This window comes from Pempheris klunzingeri, chromosome 10 (assembly GCF_042242105.1).
Source record: "Pempheris klunzingeri isolate RE-2024b chromosome 10, fPemKlu1.hap1, whole genome shotgun sequence".
In the NCBI taxonomy this organism is placed as follows: domain Eukaryota; kingdom Metazoa; phylum Chordata; class Actinopteri; order Acropomatiformes; family Pempheridae; genus Pempheris; species Pempheris klunzingeri.
The window spans coordinates 2,637,256-2,653,495 of NC_092021.1; the positions used below are offsets into that span (position 1 = coordinate 2,637,256).

At 40.4% G+C, this 16,240-nt stretch overlaps 1 protein-coding gene across 1 annotated transcript in view; it reads right to left on the reverse strand.

Moving 5' to 3' along the window:
- LOC139208003 (abl interactor 2-like) overlaps window positions 1–16,240 on the reverse strand; it is a 43,878-nt gene that overhangs the window by 16,588 nt on the left and 11,050 nt on the right. The window contains exons 2-3 of the mRNA XM_070837534.1: window positions 4,791–4,958; window positions 317–493 (exon numbers count right to left, since the gene is read on the reverse strand). Coding sequence (XP_070693635.1) covers window positions 317–493; window positions 4,791–4,958 — 345 coding nt within the window. The remainder of the gene's footprint in view (window positions 1–316; window positions 494–4,790; window positions 4,959–16,240) is intronic.

Genomic DNA, 16,240 nt, shown 5'->3' on the forward strand with positions numbered 1-16,240 from the left:
TTCTACATATTTAGTGAGACACAAAGACTAGAAACGGCACATAAACATGCAGGTTTAGAGTTTTAGTACTTATTATTCTTGTTGTGTTGCAGTCTGTCTTTGCTTTCTCTTTGCACTCTGTGGCACAGCTGTTGTCCATGCCACACTTACCACCTGACTAGTGGTAGACTTGACTGCTTATATCTTAAGTTTTAATCTTATGTGTCTCTATGTAACAATTTAGTGACACTGAAAGTTCTTCAGTGACTTACTACACTGAAAACATCTACAGTCATCATTTTCATCATGATCACATTATCATTATCACGATTCCCACCTTGACTCCATGTCCGATGTCATCCAGCACATTGTAGTCGATGGGCTTCCTGATGTAGCGCACTGGTCTCTCCGGATTGGCTGGAGCAACGATTTTATGTGAGCGGGACGTGTTCTTATTAGTGGTCAAGATGCCAATCTCCCGCCTTGCCACCTTCTCTTTGTGAATGTCAACGGTCTGGAGGGAGGGAGAGAAAGTGCATTTAATGGCTGCCTTATGTGTGGAGTTTAAATGTAATGCACAGAGAAAATGATAAAATACGATTTATCCACACTGAAATCAAATGATTGTCTGTAAATACTGCTGGTTTGTTGACACAAACATGATTTTCATCAAATAAAAAGTGTAGATTTTGTTCAGCATTAGAATGGTTTTCATGTCTTTGAGACAATAGTACACAGCCGGCCTTATAAATTAAAACATTTTGGTAGATATGCTTTTGTGAAAGGTGAAAGTGTGTGTGAACACCACGCTGACACCCTCTTGTCCTTTTTGATTAATGCTTGTTGAGCCATTTAAGTCAACTTTCTCACAGAGGGGCCTGCTTTGATTAAAAAAAAAAAATCTGGGCTGCAACTTGCAGAACGTTGGTCTGCGTCTTCGTTGGTGAATCTATTTTTTCTTCTACATACATTCTGATACATTAATTATATCATCTGTAAAAGTTTCAGGAGCCCGTGGTAACTGTGAAACAAACGAGTCCATCTTCACAAGTCACACTGGTTCTGTGCTCTCACACTGTAGATATTTTTGGTGAAACGCATTTTAATATGGATGAAAAGCTGTTCTTCAAGCCTGGAGTAAGAACAAGTGTTAATAGCGATTTCAGTGGTGCATTATTTATGAAGGACTGAAGACGTATTCGGATCATTCACTGAAATAAAAGTATCAGTAAAAGCATCATGGTCTGTAAGATCATCATATCTTTGTAGCATCATTGTCCTGTTCTCTAAAAAGTCAACTTCTCATGAGCTCATGAGTTCTTAGCTTTGTGTCGATGCCTTTACCAGATGATACAAGATGATTTTAAATAGATCATTTAGCTTGTAGGAGCAGTGTGTAGGATTCAGTGGCATCTAGCAATGAGACAGCAGATTGTAACCAAATGAATCACCCATGGCTCATCCCTCTCTTTCCAAACGGGCAGAGAAGCTATGGTGGCCTAAGGATTCATGCTAACTTGCCTTTTCTCATGTTAAATAATAAGTACGACTTTCCATCTGTCATGACAGATTACTAGGACAGATGACTCACCAGTGACTCTTCCAGGTGGTTTTGGGTGACTATACACTATTGAAAACACAATTATCAAATATTATGTTCAATTTCCTCCTAAATCCTACACATACACCTTTAGGAAGGAGGAGATTTTTCTCAACCCATAAACGACAGTTCATCTTTTAGTTTACATGGTTTTCACTGGACAGGAAGGGGATGGATAAAGTAACTAAAGCTGTCAGACATGCAGCAGAGTAAAATGTACAGTATTCCCCTCTAAGATGTAATGAAGTAGAAGTACAAACTTGCACAAAATGAAAAGACCCAAGTAGCATTTCAGATTTGTATTTGTGTAACTGTAGTTATTGATAACTATTTCGTTTTCATTCAAAACTGTACATTTCACAGAAAGGTGAGTTTGCAGCTGTGAAGATAGTTATGTTAGATAGTAGTTTGTTGTAATTAACAATCAGTCTTAACACCAGCCAGGCACGATCTGGGCTTATAGGAGTTTGAGTTCTAAATAAGGCATTGAACATTTGAGCAAAGCAGGCAAACTATTGACTTTTGACTACGTACTGAATCCTCTCTATGCTGGCTCATGAATAACGAACTTGTTGCCCTGTAGACACAGACATCGTTTGGTCTGCACTTTTTGAACTTGAGTTTGTTTGGACACATCATTCACACACACTGTGCATTTGTTAGAGCGGTGTCTGATTCCTTCTTCATCTTATGGGACTATTTTTTGGCTGATTACTGCAGCATGAAATGCAAACTGGATTACAAAGGATCATCTCAGTGTGATTCTTTATGAGAGGGAGCCTCACAGCACCAAGCATTCGCCTACGTAACAGATGTGACTGTGTCTCACTGAACAGAAAGCGGTAATTATTATGACGTGCAAACACAGGCCTGGCCTGACAAAGCAGAGAGAAAGCATCTCATTATTTCTGATGCAGAGTATTCTGATTGAACAGATTAGCCAGAATGGACACTCTGTACCTCTGAAAACTACATTTTCATTCCTTCAAGTACAGACAGCTACTCTGTAAATGGGCTGCAGTGGATTTCAATGTTCAGTGAATGAAAATATGTCTTTTCCTTCAGTTGATCTTAAATAATGTATCTCAACAAAGTGCACTGAGCAACGCGTCAGCTTACTTTGAATGCATGATATGCAAGCTTGTCTAGAAATTAAAAATATGTTGGATGCTGCTGCAATTTCACGAGGGTTTTGAGAGAGAGCATGCAGGAAACCAATTCGAGTGCTCGTCAGCCTGCAAGTCAACCTTTGAGAGCTCACAGCGAGGATTCACAAGAGCAGAATCAGGTTTGTGAGTGGGGGAGGACAGAAATGTGAAGCCAACAGATGATCTGAGCAGTGAGAGGAATTGCGTAACTAGGTTTGGGCAGCAACGGGGATTCTCACGCTCGTAATGAGCTCATCAGACAAAATCAAACAGAGCAGAGCATCACCTTTTCATCTGGGAGTGAATGGTCATTCTGTTAGACCCCTCCTTATACTTTCAAAATAAAAGCTTGGACAGAAGCAGGAAGAAAAGAAGGTGATGATTGCATTATCTTCAAAATCTAAATGCGTTGACGTGAAATGACTAAAAATCACATTTGATTTGTCAGAAAAATGTTAGTAAAATATGTTTGGCAACCTTTCGTGATATGAAGGGCTCAGAAGCCTAAACATCTGAAGAGAACTGAGAGAGCCGACCTGGAAACAAATCTGACTCTGCTCCTACGAATCTCCTCTCAGCGCTGACTTGCAGGCCAAGTAGAATTTGTTTTGTGCTCTCTCAAATCTTCTGTCGTCAATAATCTTCCACACAGCGTGAGATGCGTGGGTGCAGGGTGTTGTGTAAGCCTGATCAGTTCACTGGTGATGCTTCGCACTTGCTACAGTGTTAGGTGTGATCACACCTGCAGGTGATTTTACTTTTCTGACCAGCTGACAAACATGGAAGAGAGTATTGTTTTTGATTTTCAATGCACTTCAACTGGTTTCTGTAGCAACCAGATACATTAGTGTGGAACATGCATTATAAGTGGTAATTTTGTCTCCTATTTTTTATTTAGTCTCAGTCTTACTCCCATGTTAATGTTCTTGCAAGTTTTGATCATATCTAGTCAACCTCGTCCTGTTTTTAGTCAAGATTTAGTTAATTCAAAGTCTAGGCGTTTAAGCTTTATCTTAGTCAAAGAGTAGTATCAATTTAGTGAATACGTCCAGACATGGAGCATGGTCTGATTTGCATATTTATTTATTATTTAACAGAATTCAAGAACTGGCCTAAATATCACCTCGTTTATTTCTCTAAAAAAGTCCCACAGTTGTCCATTTATAGCAAACTGTGGGAGAGGAATGAGATTTATAGAACAGAAACAAGCGTACATGTGGCTTTATGACTGATATAGTCACTGTTTTTAATTACATCGATGTCATCTCATCGTCGTCTCATCTCTCTTGTTAACATTAACAGTATCAGTCATCTAAACAGATAAGATGATTTCCCCTCAGATAAGCGTAGCACTCATTAGGCAGGATGTCCAATGAATGACTTACCTGTAAGTCCATGTGATTCCAAGGTTCTTGGTTCATTTAAAATAAGAGAGATTCTCTTAAGTGAACCAGAACCAGCAACAACGGACATCAAGGCCCACATTTATCAAAGCAGAATGCTAAGTGGCAAACAAAGAGTACATGTCTCTGTATTCAGCCACTTTCCACTGTTTCCACAATTTATTACAGTTGCATGCTTTAGACTTTCTTTTCTGTCTTTTTTAGTGAAATATCCTCCTGAGATGAATGAATTCTGGGCTGCTGCACTCAACATTACGCAGTAAGGAGAGCAGCGCCCACAGAGCGCTGACCATAAATGAGCCTGCATGCATACATGATTACATATTGTGTGCTCCCACCCATGAGCCCTCTCACTATGAATAACTGAGCTACACTGGATGCATGATTTAATGGACTATGTGGTCGTACTTCATGCACACTGACAGACATCAGGTCTAAAAACAAGTTCTTTAAAAACAAATCTATTTCACAACATGTTTCAGCTTCAGTGTGCCTGTAGACACCTAGCTTCAGTGATCAATTCAAAAATTGCCACTCAGCTTGATTTTTACAACTTTCAAAAGGTCCCAGAAGATTTGGCTGTGCAATCTTTCCACAAGATAGAAACTTTAAAAATCAACCAGAGTGATTGTGATGGAGTCCTCTTTGTCCCAACCAGACCTGTGAAATGTGGTTAACAGAGCTCTCCATGCGACGCAGTTGCGAGGCCTGGATGTCCAGCATCTGCAGCACATTGTTGGCCAGCGTGTTGATGAGGTAGGCGACACTGGCCAGAGACTGGGTGGTGTAGCTCTTTGTCTCCTCCAGCGCCCGCTGCTTGTCTGCTGACTGAAGGGAGAGAGGAGACAGATTCAGGACAGGAGTCGCACCGTTACTGCCACCATTTTATTTCCATAGACTGGGATTTTTCTATTCGATTCTTCTTCTTCTCAGGCTTTTTATTTTAGTTTTGTATCCCCTCTCTTTAGACATCAAGGGCAAACCATGAGCCTTATGGGAACAGCTAAACATGACAGCTGAGATTCATTTATTGGACCCTGTTATTCCACCTCATTACTTACATTACTACTTGTGATGTGAATGACTGTGATGAATCCAACACCTGCAGTAAAAGGAATAAAAACTTAAGTTTGGTAGCTGCTATTTGGTCATGTCTCAATATGTCCGACCATTGAAGCAGCCTTGTATTTTGCCTTTCAGTGAAACATTCTACACTCTGCCCAAATCCAGGTTGGAACCTGGGGTCTTTCTGTGTGGAGTTTGCATGTTCTGCGTGGGTTTTCTCCAGGTACTCCAGCTTCCTCCCACTGTCCAAAGACATGCAGCTTAGGTTAACCCTTGTATGGTGTTCGGGTTTTCATTTTTTTAATCAAGAGCAAAATGATACCATTAATTATTTTTTCAAACTCAGACTCATTGGCCTTGGCTCATATTGATGGGTCTGAGTTTGAAAAAATGATTAATCGTATAGTTTTTCTTTTGATAAAGAACATGAAAACGGATGAAATCGGGTCCACAAACCCGAACACCATACAAGGGTTAATTGGTAAGTGTGAGTGTGAACATGAGTGGTTGTCTGTCTCTGTGTGTTGGCCCTGTGATTGGCTGGCGACCAGTTCAGGTTGTACCCTGCCTCTCACCCAAAGTCAACTGGAATTGGCTCCAGCTCCCCCACAACCCTGACGATTAAGCGGTGTAGATGATGGATGGATGGATTCGACACTGCTATATATATCAAAGTCTTAGTGCTTCTCATGAAGGATATTTATGTAATGGAGAAATTGACTTTTTCACCCTCCATCATAATGAGTTAAAACTTTAGTGCCATTGAGCTCAGCTAATTTATTTTATGATTTCTTAAGGGTGTAAATAAAACACTAAATAACAACCCTACCATTGACATCCAAAGGAAACCAATGAAGATGATGCTTCTGTGCTGCTGACAAGTTGCCTTTTTTCCAGTATGTTCCCAACCACTTGTTTGGTTCTTTCGTATTATTTACTGGACGAGCAAATGAAAGAGTAATGATGAGAAAGATCTATAGTGTAAAAATTGATTTTTTAAACTACTCTTCATAAAAACATGATAAAGAATTAGTGCTTCATAGAACACGAGTGCAATATACTCAGTGATGCAGACAAATAGACATTAACTTACTGACCCTAATTAAATTATTCCACCTCTTTAATGTCTTGAAATGAGAAGATAATGGAGATGACAGACAGCATGATATGAGTGTAAAGCTCAAGGATACAGATCCAAAACCGCAAAGAAACTAAACTTGCCAGGAGCTGCAGCAATTACACTGTACTGACTGTACACTTTATTGTGTGTGTGTGTGTGTGTGTGTGTGTGTGTGTGTGTGTTCTTGTCTTTACATCTGTATGTGGACCAACCCTTGGTGGCCATTTAATTCTACATGTACATAAAATCCATTATAAAGCTTCACTTCAGTGATTCACTTTAAATAAATCTGAAATGACACAAATATTCCAGTTATTCTGAAAAAAAGATGCATTTTGAAGCTACTAAGACTTTGAGAGGCTGTTGGATGGAAGAAGTAAAGAGAAAGTTTTCCAAGTGGGACAGAAAGGGTTAGATATAATAATTATTTAGCCAGCACACTTATTATAGTACTATTGATTGATCAAAGAACTCTCTTTCCCACTGCCATCAGACTCCTAAACAGCTAACAGGAGTCTATAATCAACCTAGGACTACCTCATATGTTTACATTCCAATTTGCATGTGTAATTGCACACTTTTTTTTTCCACATGTTGCCTTCTAAACTGCCTTTCTATTTATTTTCATCTTTTAACTATTATATTTAAATGTGGCCATTCATTGCGGACAGCAATGAAAGAATTTCATTGTACATGGAAACCTGTTTCCTTACTGTGCATATGATAATAAACACTTTGAATCCTTAATACCAATGCTGAAGTGTGTGAGCCAGTGTAATATTTCTGAAATAGATAATGCAGATTAGAAGAAGATCTGCTTTTTAAATGGTAAATGTTCTGTATCTGTATCCCCTTTATAGTCATTTTGACTACTCAAAGCACTTTTAAATCACATCCTCATTCACCCATTCACACACCATTCATTCTAAGATGGAGGAGACTGGTCTTTAACACACATTCACACACTGAAGCTGCTTCAGGAGCAGGGTGGGGTTCAGTGTCTCCAAGGACACTTGGACACGCTGACCATAGGAGCTGATTGAGGGACGACCCACTGTACCTCTGAGCCACAGCTGCTCCAAGTGCTGTACTGTCTGTCTCTGGATGGTCAGATAGTTCTCATCTTCCTGACAGCTTTTTTTAGCAGCTTCTTCCTTTAATTCTATCCTAAGTTGATCTGTAAGTTTAGTCATTCTGTGGAAGTAGCTGAAGGTTTGGTTACATTTTCATTGTTTTAATGTTTTGATCTGTTCCTTTCTTTCAGGCGGCCTGTGCCTCTGCTGAACGGAACGTCTGATCTGGAAAGTACACAACATGTACCATCATGCTCTGGTTCTTCAGATGAGGAGTTGTCAGGAAGATAAGAAATATCTGACACTTGGAAACCACAAACCTCCAGAGGTTCAACCCTCACCTACCAAAAGCATCCTTGGTGCAGGAGAAGAATCCAGCAACAGGGACGACAATAAAGACAAAGACAAAGATTGGAGCGCTGACTTTGAGGACAAGGGTAGGTCACTAGTCCCAGTGAGAACCTGCCTCATTCATTCAGTTTGTCACATTTACAGTAACATCAGCAGAACCTCAGTCATTCTTGGTGTCATCCCACTGCTCAGTCACTGCTGTGCTGCTAGAACAGGAGTACGGCATCATACCATAGAATTGACATGTATGTTAGCATGTTATATGGAACATGTGACTATAGAAGTAAAGCACAGCCACACGGTTTATTCTGTGGTCAGTGGTCACACATCAACAGACCACAACAGAGCTGCAGATTAAAGGTCTAACCCAGCACAGACACAGACACTCCTTCAGTTATGTGGTCTCTATGGAGGATGATGATCAACAGGTTATATTTAATAAGCATCCACAGTGTTGATGGACAGATCAGAGGTTAGAGAGCTACAGACAGCATAACTACTGACGGCATTGCTACAGGCGGCACTTGTTACGACCCAAAAGATGTTTAGGGGATGAGGGGAGGTAACAATAACGATAAAAAGAACCCACGACGAATAACAGTGGGAAAAACAAATTGATTGGTAGAAAGCAAGTATTCATTCAAAAAGTAAACCAAAGAATTACACAACTTAAATGCGAGCTCAAAAGCTGAATGTCACTAATCAACTGTGGAAAACTTAACACAAACAACAAAAACACTGCAGGGTCCACTGCCACTGGGAAGCTACTGCGTCACAAAGACCACTCTAAGATCACACTGATCAAACACTGAGCACACGTCCGTTCACGCCGGTGTTGGCTGAATGAAGGAGGGAGAAGAGAGTGGATGTGGCACTCCTGCTTCATATACACCCCTGCTAACCACTGATTAGGGACACCTGTTGCACCTCTCCTGCAGAGGAGGAACCTGTGGGGAGAGAGAGAGAGAACCAAGACACCAGCACACACACACTGCTACTGATAGCACTGCTACAGACGACACTGCTACTGATAGCACTGCTACAGACGGCACTGCTACTAATAGCACTGCTACTGACGGCACTGCTACTGACGACACTGCTACAGACGGCACTGCTACTAATAGCACTGCTACTGACGGCACTGCTACAGACAACGCTGCCACTGATAGCACTGCTACAGTAGGCACTGCTACTGATAGCACTGCTACAGACGACACTGCTACTAATAGCACTGCTACTGATAGCACAACTACTGACGGCACTGCTACAGACAACACTGCTACAGATGGCACTGGTGCTAATAGCACTGCTGCTAATAGCACTGCTACTGTTAGCACTGCTACAGACGACACTGCTACTAATAGCACTGCTACAGACGGCACTGCTACAGACAACACTGCCACTGATAGCACTGCTACAGACGGCACTGCTACAGACAACACTGCCACTGATAGCACTGCTACAGACGGCACTGCTACTAATAGCACTGCTACTGATAGCACTGCTGCAGACAACACTGCCACTGATAGCACTGCTACAGTAGGCACTGCTACTAATAGCACTGCTACTGATAGCTCAGCTACTGACGGCACTGCTACAGACAACACTGCTACTAATAGCACTGCTACAGACAGCACTGTTACAGACAGCACAGCTACTGATAGCACTGCTACAAACAGCACAGCTATAGAAGGCGCTGCTACTGACAGCACTGCTACTGACGGCACTGCTACAGACAGCGATGATGTGATTTCTATTTCAGGGATGGATTTACGGGTTCCCAAGAACAGCCCTTGGACGACCATGTGAAAAGCAGCAGTGAGGTGTCTGCTTGGACAGTATGTCACTACAGAGTTCCTGGTAAAGAACTGTGCATCAAGGTACTCCAAGCAGAAGCAGAGCCTCGCAGTCGCAGTTGGAAAGATGTTAAGGACCAAGTCTACAACTCCATCACATGTCATAAAAAGATGTTAATTTTCATTTGTTTGTCCACAAACTAATTAGCCTGTCTTCCTGTTTCAACAGCCCTGATCCCTTTGGTTGTAACCCCTCTTATCATGTTGTTTTAGTGATTCAAGAAACATTTGAGCATCACCTTACAGAGATAGACCTGTAAGATCCTTTTGGTTTAACCACAAACAGCCGTTAGGTCGCTCTCTTCAAACACACCACACTACATTCACTAAAACAGTGATTTTAGCTCACAGAACACAGGAGCTGCTGGTCTGCTGCTACCTCCATCAGTTAGTTAGTTTTTGTTATTGTGTGCCTTTGCAGACTTAAGTCCTCAGCATTACCATGTCCATGCCTCGCCCCCTCCTGCTGATATCTTACACTGTTAAGTCCCCATCAGTCTGTTTTACTATGAAAATATTAGGTAATTATATGTTGCCTGAATTTATTCACTAATCCAATTAAAGAATCTGTAACAATTTGGGTGTGTTTAACTTAACTTTGCAAAATTAACAAAACAAAAAAAAATCCATGCTTTTTAATATGTGTCAGACTGAGTATGTGTATATTAACAGTGTGTTGTTTAGGGGATAAAGTTATCGTACAATGATACGATAAAGTTAATATAGTCCTGCTTATATATGAAGTTAATGTGGTCCTGCTTATATGTAAAGTTAATGTGGTCCTGCTTATATGTGAAGTCAGATGTTATTCATTTTCGTTGTTTTGCAGAATAAAAGTCGTTGTGGTCGTCGCCTTGACAAATTAAAAGCTCATCATGATTCCTGTGAAAGGCGTTATCAGGAGGCCCAGAGGAACCTGAACATAGTGGTAAGATTATAACCCACATTTTGATAATGTACATACCATAATAATAGAAATACATTTGACTAAAGATACAGTGTGTCACAGCAGCTTTAGATATAACGACTGCTACAGTTCCCGAGCACAACAATATGCTTTAACACAAATTTGTTTTTTTGCAAGAAAATTCTCTGTCCAAGTTAGCGAGGAAGCTTTGCAAGCATTTCCAAAGAATTGAGATCAAAGGCAAACGAGGAAGAAAGGCTTCTATGGACCTGCTCGTCGAGACTCGTCAAACCTGCGAGGTCCCAGATGAAAATTTATTCAAGTTTGGTAGACCACATGCACTCAGTCATTTCAGAGAATCTGATGTCATTCGCCAGATAGCTCGTACTTCAGGGGCAAAACATCCAGAGGCGTTATCCTCCACAAAGTTAAGGAAGCACTTGGCTACCATGTCCAAGGTGCTAAACTTAAAGGACAATGAAATGGACGACCTCGCTGACTTCCTCGGCCACGATATCAGAGTACACCGTCAGTATTATGACTGCCTGAGGGTACGTTACAGCTGGCCAAGATTAGTAAAGTCTTTTCAGTTTCAAGGGAAGAATCTGGATCAAATCGACATCGATCCTCAAGGTAAAACAGGTCGATGTAAATGATAAGTAAATCTACTTACCCAATGGGGGTTTCCCTTTTTACATATTTTCACCTGCTGAAATGTTTAGAAAGTAACAATAGATTGAACTCTTCAGTGTTACTGTAGGTTAGTACATGGTGGTGGAACTCCAACATCATTTATATGGCACCAAATCACAACTACAGCTCCCCTCACCTCCCTCTTCCCTGTACTGCACTTTTGATTCTAAAAGTTCTTCGTTTTAATCTTCTGGGTTGTTTTCCAGAGAAAATGGCGGTGGATGGTGACGCCTCAAACACCAAAACAGAGGAGGACATGATAGAGACTGATGCAGCTCCTCTATTGTCTTCCTCTTCACCCTCACCCTCATCAGGTATTTAGGAAACTACTTTGAGAGAAGATTCAAAATGACCGAAGGTCTTATATTGATTGATTGATTGAGTGATTGATTGATTGACCTGTATTGTCGGAGTCTGAAATTTGTCTTGTGTCACAGCAGCTCCATTTACAACACATATATTAAAGACACAATACACAGATATACAACCATTTACACACCAAAACACACACTCAGAGGCCCTCAGTCTGCTCTGATCCGGATTCAGCTCCACATTCAGTTTTAGGATTAACTGGTGTACAGAGGAGTGCTTTTGTCTGACTGTATTAAAACATGTATCTCAGTTTGATGGTCAGATATGATGCTGTTAGCCAGCCTTAACATATTTAAAAAACATATTCTGAAGAGTCTAATTATGTTTTATCAGTGTATATTTTATCAGCATACATTTTTATGAATTAATACTTACTGAGCTGGCTTAAGTTCACATATTCTGTAGTATTCTGTGTAAGCAGAGATAAATGTCATCTTTGTTTTAGGTTTTCCTCTGTGTATTTAACTGGTTATAGTTAGATAAAAGCACTTCCAATAAAGGCTAAAAGATCATCTTGATCACCTTTTTTAAATGCCAAATAGTAATTTACAGCTCCTTAGTGACAACAGACTGCAGTAGATGCTGAAACAGGCATCCCTTCATAACAAATAGGAATAAAAAAATAATAATTTGATTCTGAATTGAATCATTTCCCTGAGAATTTAAATCAAAATAAATTGTGATATTGGAAGGTTCACACCACTATTACTGCACATGATTCATTTTTAATGAGGACAAGCAATCAGAAAAATATAAACTTTGTTTTTATTGTTTAGAGTGTTCTTTAGAAACAAATATCGGAGTAATTTCTTTAATTGTTACATAAATTAAATGCTGTAAATCATCGAGTAATAGCTAGAGCATTCATTTACTTCAGTGTAGAAGGTACCAGGCCTTTGTTTCTTGTTGTATTGTTCTTTTCATTACTTTAAGCATGTACACTAATGACCTTTACTGTGCTGAATGCTCATTTTCTCAAAGAAAGCTTTTCTGTTGATAGACAGGAGGCTGAAAAGGACATCCAGCAGTGAAGGTGGACACAGTGATGACCTACAGCCAGCTACAGGTGATCACATGTCCTGTGAAAATGACCAGATTATTGAAGAGTACTTTTTTACTTGTAACACAGTGTACAGTGTACATCACTGTAACAGTTGTAGTAAATATTGAATACAGAAACAGATTTGTAGTAAGACATAATGGCATGTCCCCACCAGAATAGAAAAAATTAAGAAATTTTGATATTTAAATACATTTTTCAGTTCTCTGATTTTTTTTTTTAAAGAATTCCAGTTGAAACCAAATCTGAAAAACATTGAGAAATTGACGTCCCCACTGGACACCTCCCTACATGCTGCTGTTTCTGAGACCCCACCGAGAATGAAAACAAACATAAGTGTGTGACACCTAAGCTGAAAAAACTAGGATGTGTACATCGGCCTGTGATTGATCTCTGGAGCTGATACACAGAAAAATTCTATGATTTGTACTGAAATCAGCATTTTGAGTGTTGTGTGTGTGTGTTGTGTGTGAGTGTGTGCGTGCATGACTGCATGTGTCAGTGTGCAGAAATATGCATCTTATCACGTGAGTGCATTTATATATGTGTGTGAGCGCGTCCACTCTACTGCAGCAGACCAGTAGAGAAAAACACAGTGATAGTGTGTGTGTGTGTGTGTGTGTGTGTGTGTGCTGAAGCATGATGTAGGTCAGAGTAAACTCATTCATGCCTGAGGATGACAAGAAACACACTGACACCAATGTGTGTGTGTGTGTGTGTCTCTCTTTCTCTCTCTCTCTCACACACACACGGTGTGGTGGAAGTAGTACTCAGATACTTTACTTAAGTAAAAGTAAATATAGTAAAAATACTCCATTACAAATAGAAGTACTGAATTCAAAATGTTTAAGTAACAATACAATAGTATAATCAGCAAGATATCCTTAAAGTATCAAAAGTAAAAAAAATCACAAAGAAATCGTCACCCCAACCCTAACCTTAACCCAGTTCTAACCTTAAAACACGTCTGAACCCTCAAATGGCCCTTTGAAGTTGTGAGGATCAGGCAAAATGTCCTTACATTGATGGTGTAGAACCAAAATTTGTTCTCATAACTACACAATGGCATTTACACGCATACACACACACATACAGAGTTGGTGTTATCGTGAGCCACAGCCCTACATTTACAGTCAGAGCTCCATCAGAGTCCTTTAATTATAATTAATGGCTAAAGGAAATGAACATTGAACCTAAATTCCCAACTGACAAGAGAAGTCAGCTGTGTGTCACAGTTCTGGTGTGTTGATGTAAAGGCCTCTAAGATCAAGGTAACTGACCAGAATATTTCTGTTTCACAGGAAGACAAAAGGGGGATTCTAATATAAAAAAATTTAAACCTACTTTCTAAGTATATAATGAATTAGAAAATAGCGAGACGAATAATCATTTAACACAGGATCACACCTGGAAAATGTATTTTTCATTTTGTTGTATCTTCAAGTTAAGCTTCAAGTTTACAGAAGTTTTGATGCTAATACCATTGTACTTCTACTGAAGATTTAAAAAAACAGTCCTTCTACTTGTATCAGAATATTTTGATACAAATAAAAGATCTGAGTGCTTCTTCCACTTTTCATGTCTTTATATTTTTGAGAAGGTTCACGTCAGAGTGACTCCACACAGTTAAGAAAAACACCTTAACTAATTACAAATATTTCCAGTCCAATCTTATCTCCATTCATAACCCAGTTAAATCCTGCTCCTGGGTGCCCACTGTCCGGCATGCTTTAGGTGTTTCTCTGCTCTAACACACCTGAATCAATGATCAGCTCGTCATCAAGCTCTGTAGAAGCCTGATAACATATTCAGTTGAATCAGGTGTCTTGGAGCAATGAAACATCTAAAACATACAGGGCAGTGGGCCTCCAGGACCAGGTTTGGGAAACACTGATCTACTGTATTCTATCTCAGCCCACCTCCCTGTGTTCCTTGTAGCCCCCCCATATTTCTCTTCCCTCTCTTTATCACATCATCTTTCTATCTCTTATTTCCTCCCTCTTTCTCTCTTTCCCATCAGCCATCTGATGTCCTGTTGGCGGTGACCTAGTTGGAGGGTTGCCTGCTCTGGCCTGAGGAAAGGGCAGAGGAACACACACACACACACACACACACACACACACACACTGCTGCCACTGTTTTTTTCCAATTCCAACTAAATTCATGAGGTTCATGTAGATGAATCAGATCAGATCTACACGGCTTCATATGCACGCTCTGATTCCTCTGACCTCTTTTTTAATGAAGACAGAATCTGGTCTACTGATCATAGTCCTGCTGATATTTTTATTTCTGAACTGTAGTGCAAATACAAATAACATCAATATGCCTTAAGCAACTGCCTAAAGGCTTTGCTGCAAACTTAACTGTCAAATTTTACACAATTACTACATTAAGAAAATAAAGAAAACAAGTTCCTCTTCTAAAACTAAGTCTTTATATCTACCGGACAGACCTGTTTAAAGGAATTGAACGAGTAGCAGCAAAAACAGGCAATTGCTGCAAGGGACAACTTTTGGGCAATTTCAATTGGTAGAGCACATACCTAAGACTTAAAAGAAAAGCTAGTTAGCTTAGCTTGCTGGCTTCAGCTTCAACAACTTCAACAGCACAATGGGCAGTTTTGTAAGCGTTCGGGGGGCAGACACCCTCTCTACATTTAAGAGTAGACCTTCCTTTTTGACAAGGCATATAGTTAAGGGCTGGCTCAGGCCTTAGACCAGCCCCTAGTTATGCTGCTATAGGCTTAGACTGCCGGGGGACTCCTATGGTGTACTGGGCTCCTCTATTCTCTCTCCTCCTCTTCCTCTCCATCATTATGTCTCATGTCCGCCTAATGTCTGCCTCTAACTTGGTATCTTCCCCGGAGCCTTTCTGTGCTTTCTCATCTCTCAGGTTCCTGTGGATCCTGGTCCTGGTCCTGCTGATGTGGTTCTCTGCTTCATGAATCACTGCTACGGATTTATTTAGTGCTATAGTCACTGTTAGTACGTTGGTTGCTGTTTGTGTTGTCTCTCTCTGTCTCTGTCTCTCTCTCTCTGTCCAACCCCCACCCAACACGGACCCCTACAGAAGCCGCCCACATTGTACCTGGGTCTGTTTGAGGTTTCTTCCCATTAAAGGGGAGTTTTTCCTGCCACTGTTGCTCAATATAATATCTGATGCTGCTCATGTGGGAATTCTTGAATCCTTAATTTTGAATCCCTGAATCGTTGGGTCTCTCTCTTAATTAAAGAGTTTGGTCTAGACCTGCTCTTTATGTAAAGCGTCTTGAGATAACGCTGTTGTGATTGATGCTGAAGATTGAGTGATTGATTTTGTATCCATGTTCACAGACTAAAAAGGGTAATTCTACGCCAAATGTTATGCTGTTGTAGTGCGACAATTAAGGTGATGGCACAACTCTGATCAGTGCGGTTGCTCTCAGTTCTCAATGCTCTCAGATGTTATTCATCTGCTGCTGAGGGAAATACCCATCCCAAAACAAATACGTCCAAAAGTTTTACCTTTGTTTCCTTAGACACAAGTACTCTAAAAGTGTGGCATGTGTGGTGCATTCACATGCTGGAAGCTCTGACATATGAGAGTTTGAGTTGCATTTATGGACTACAGT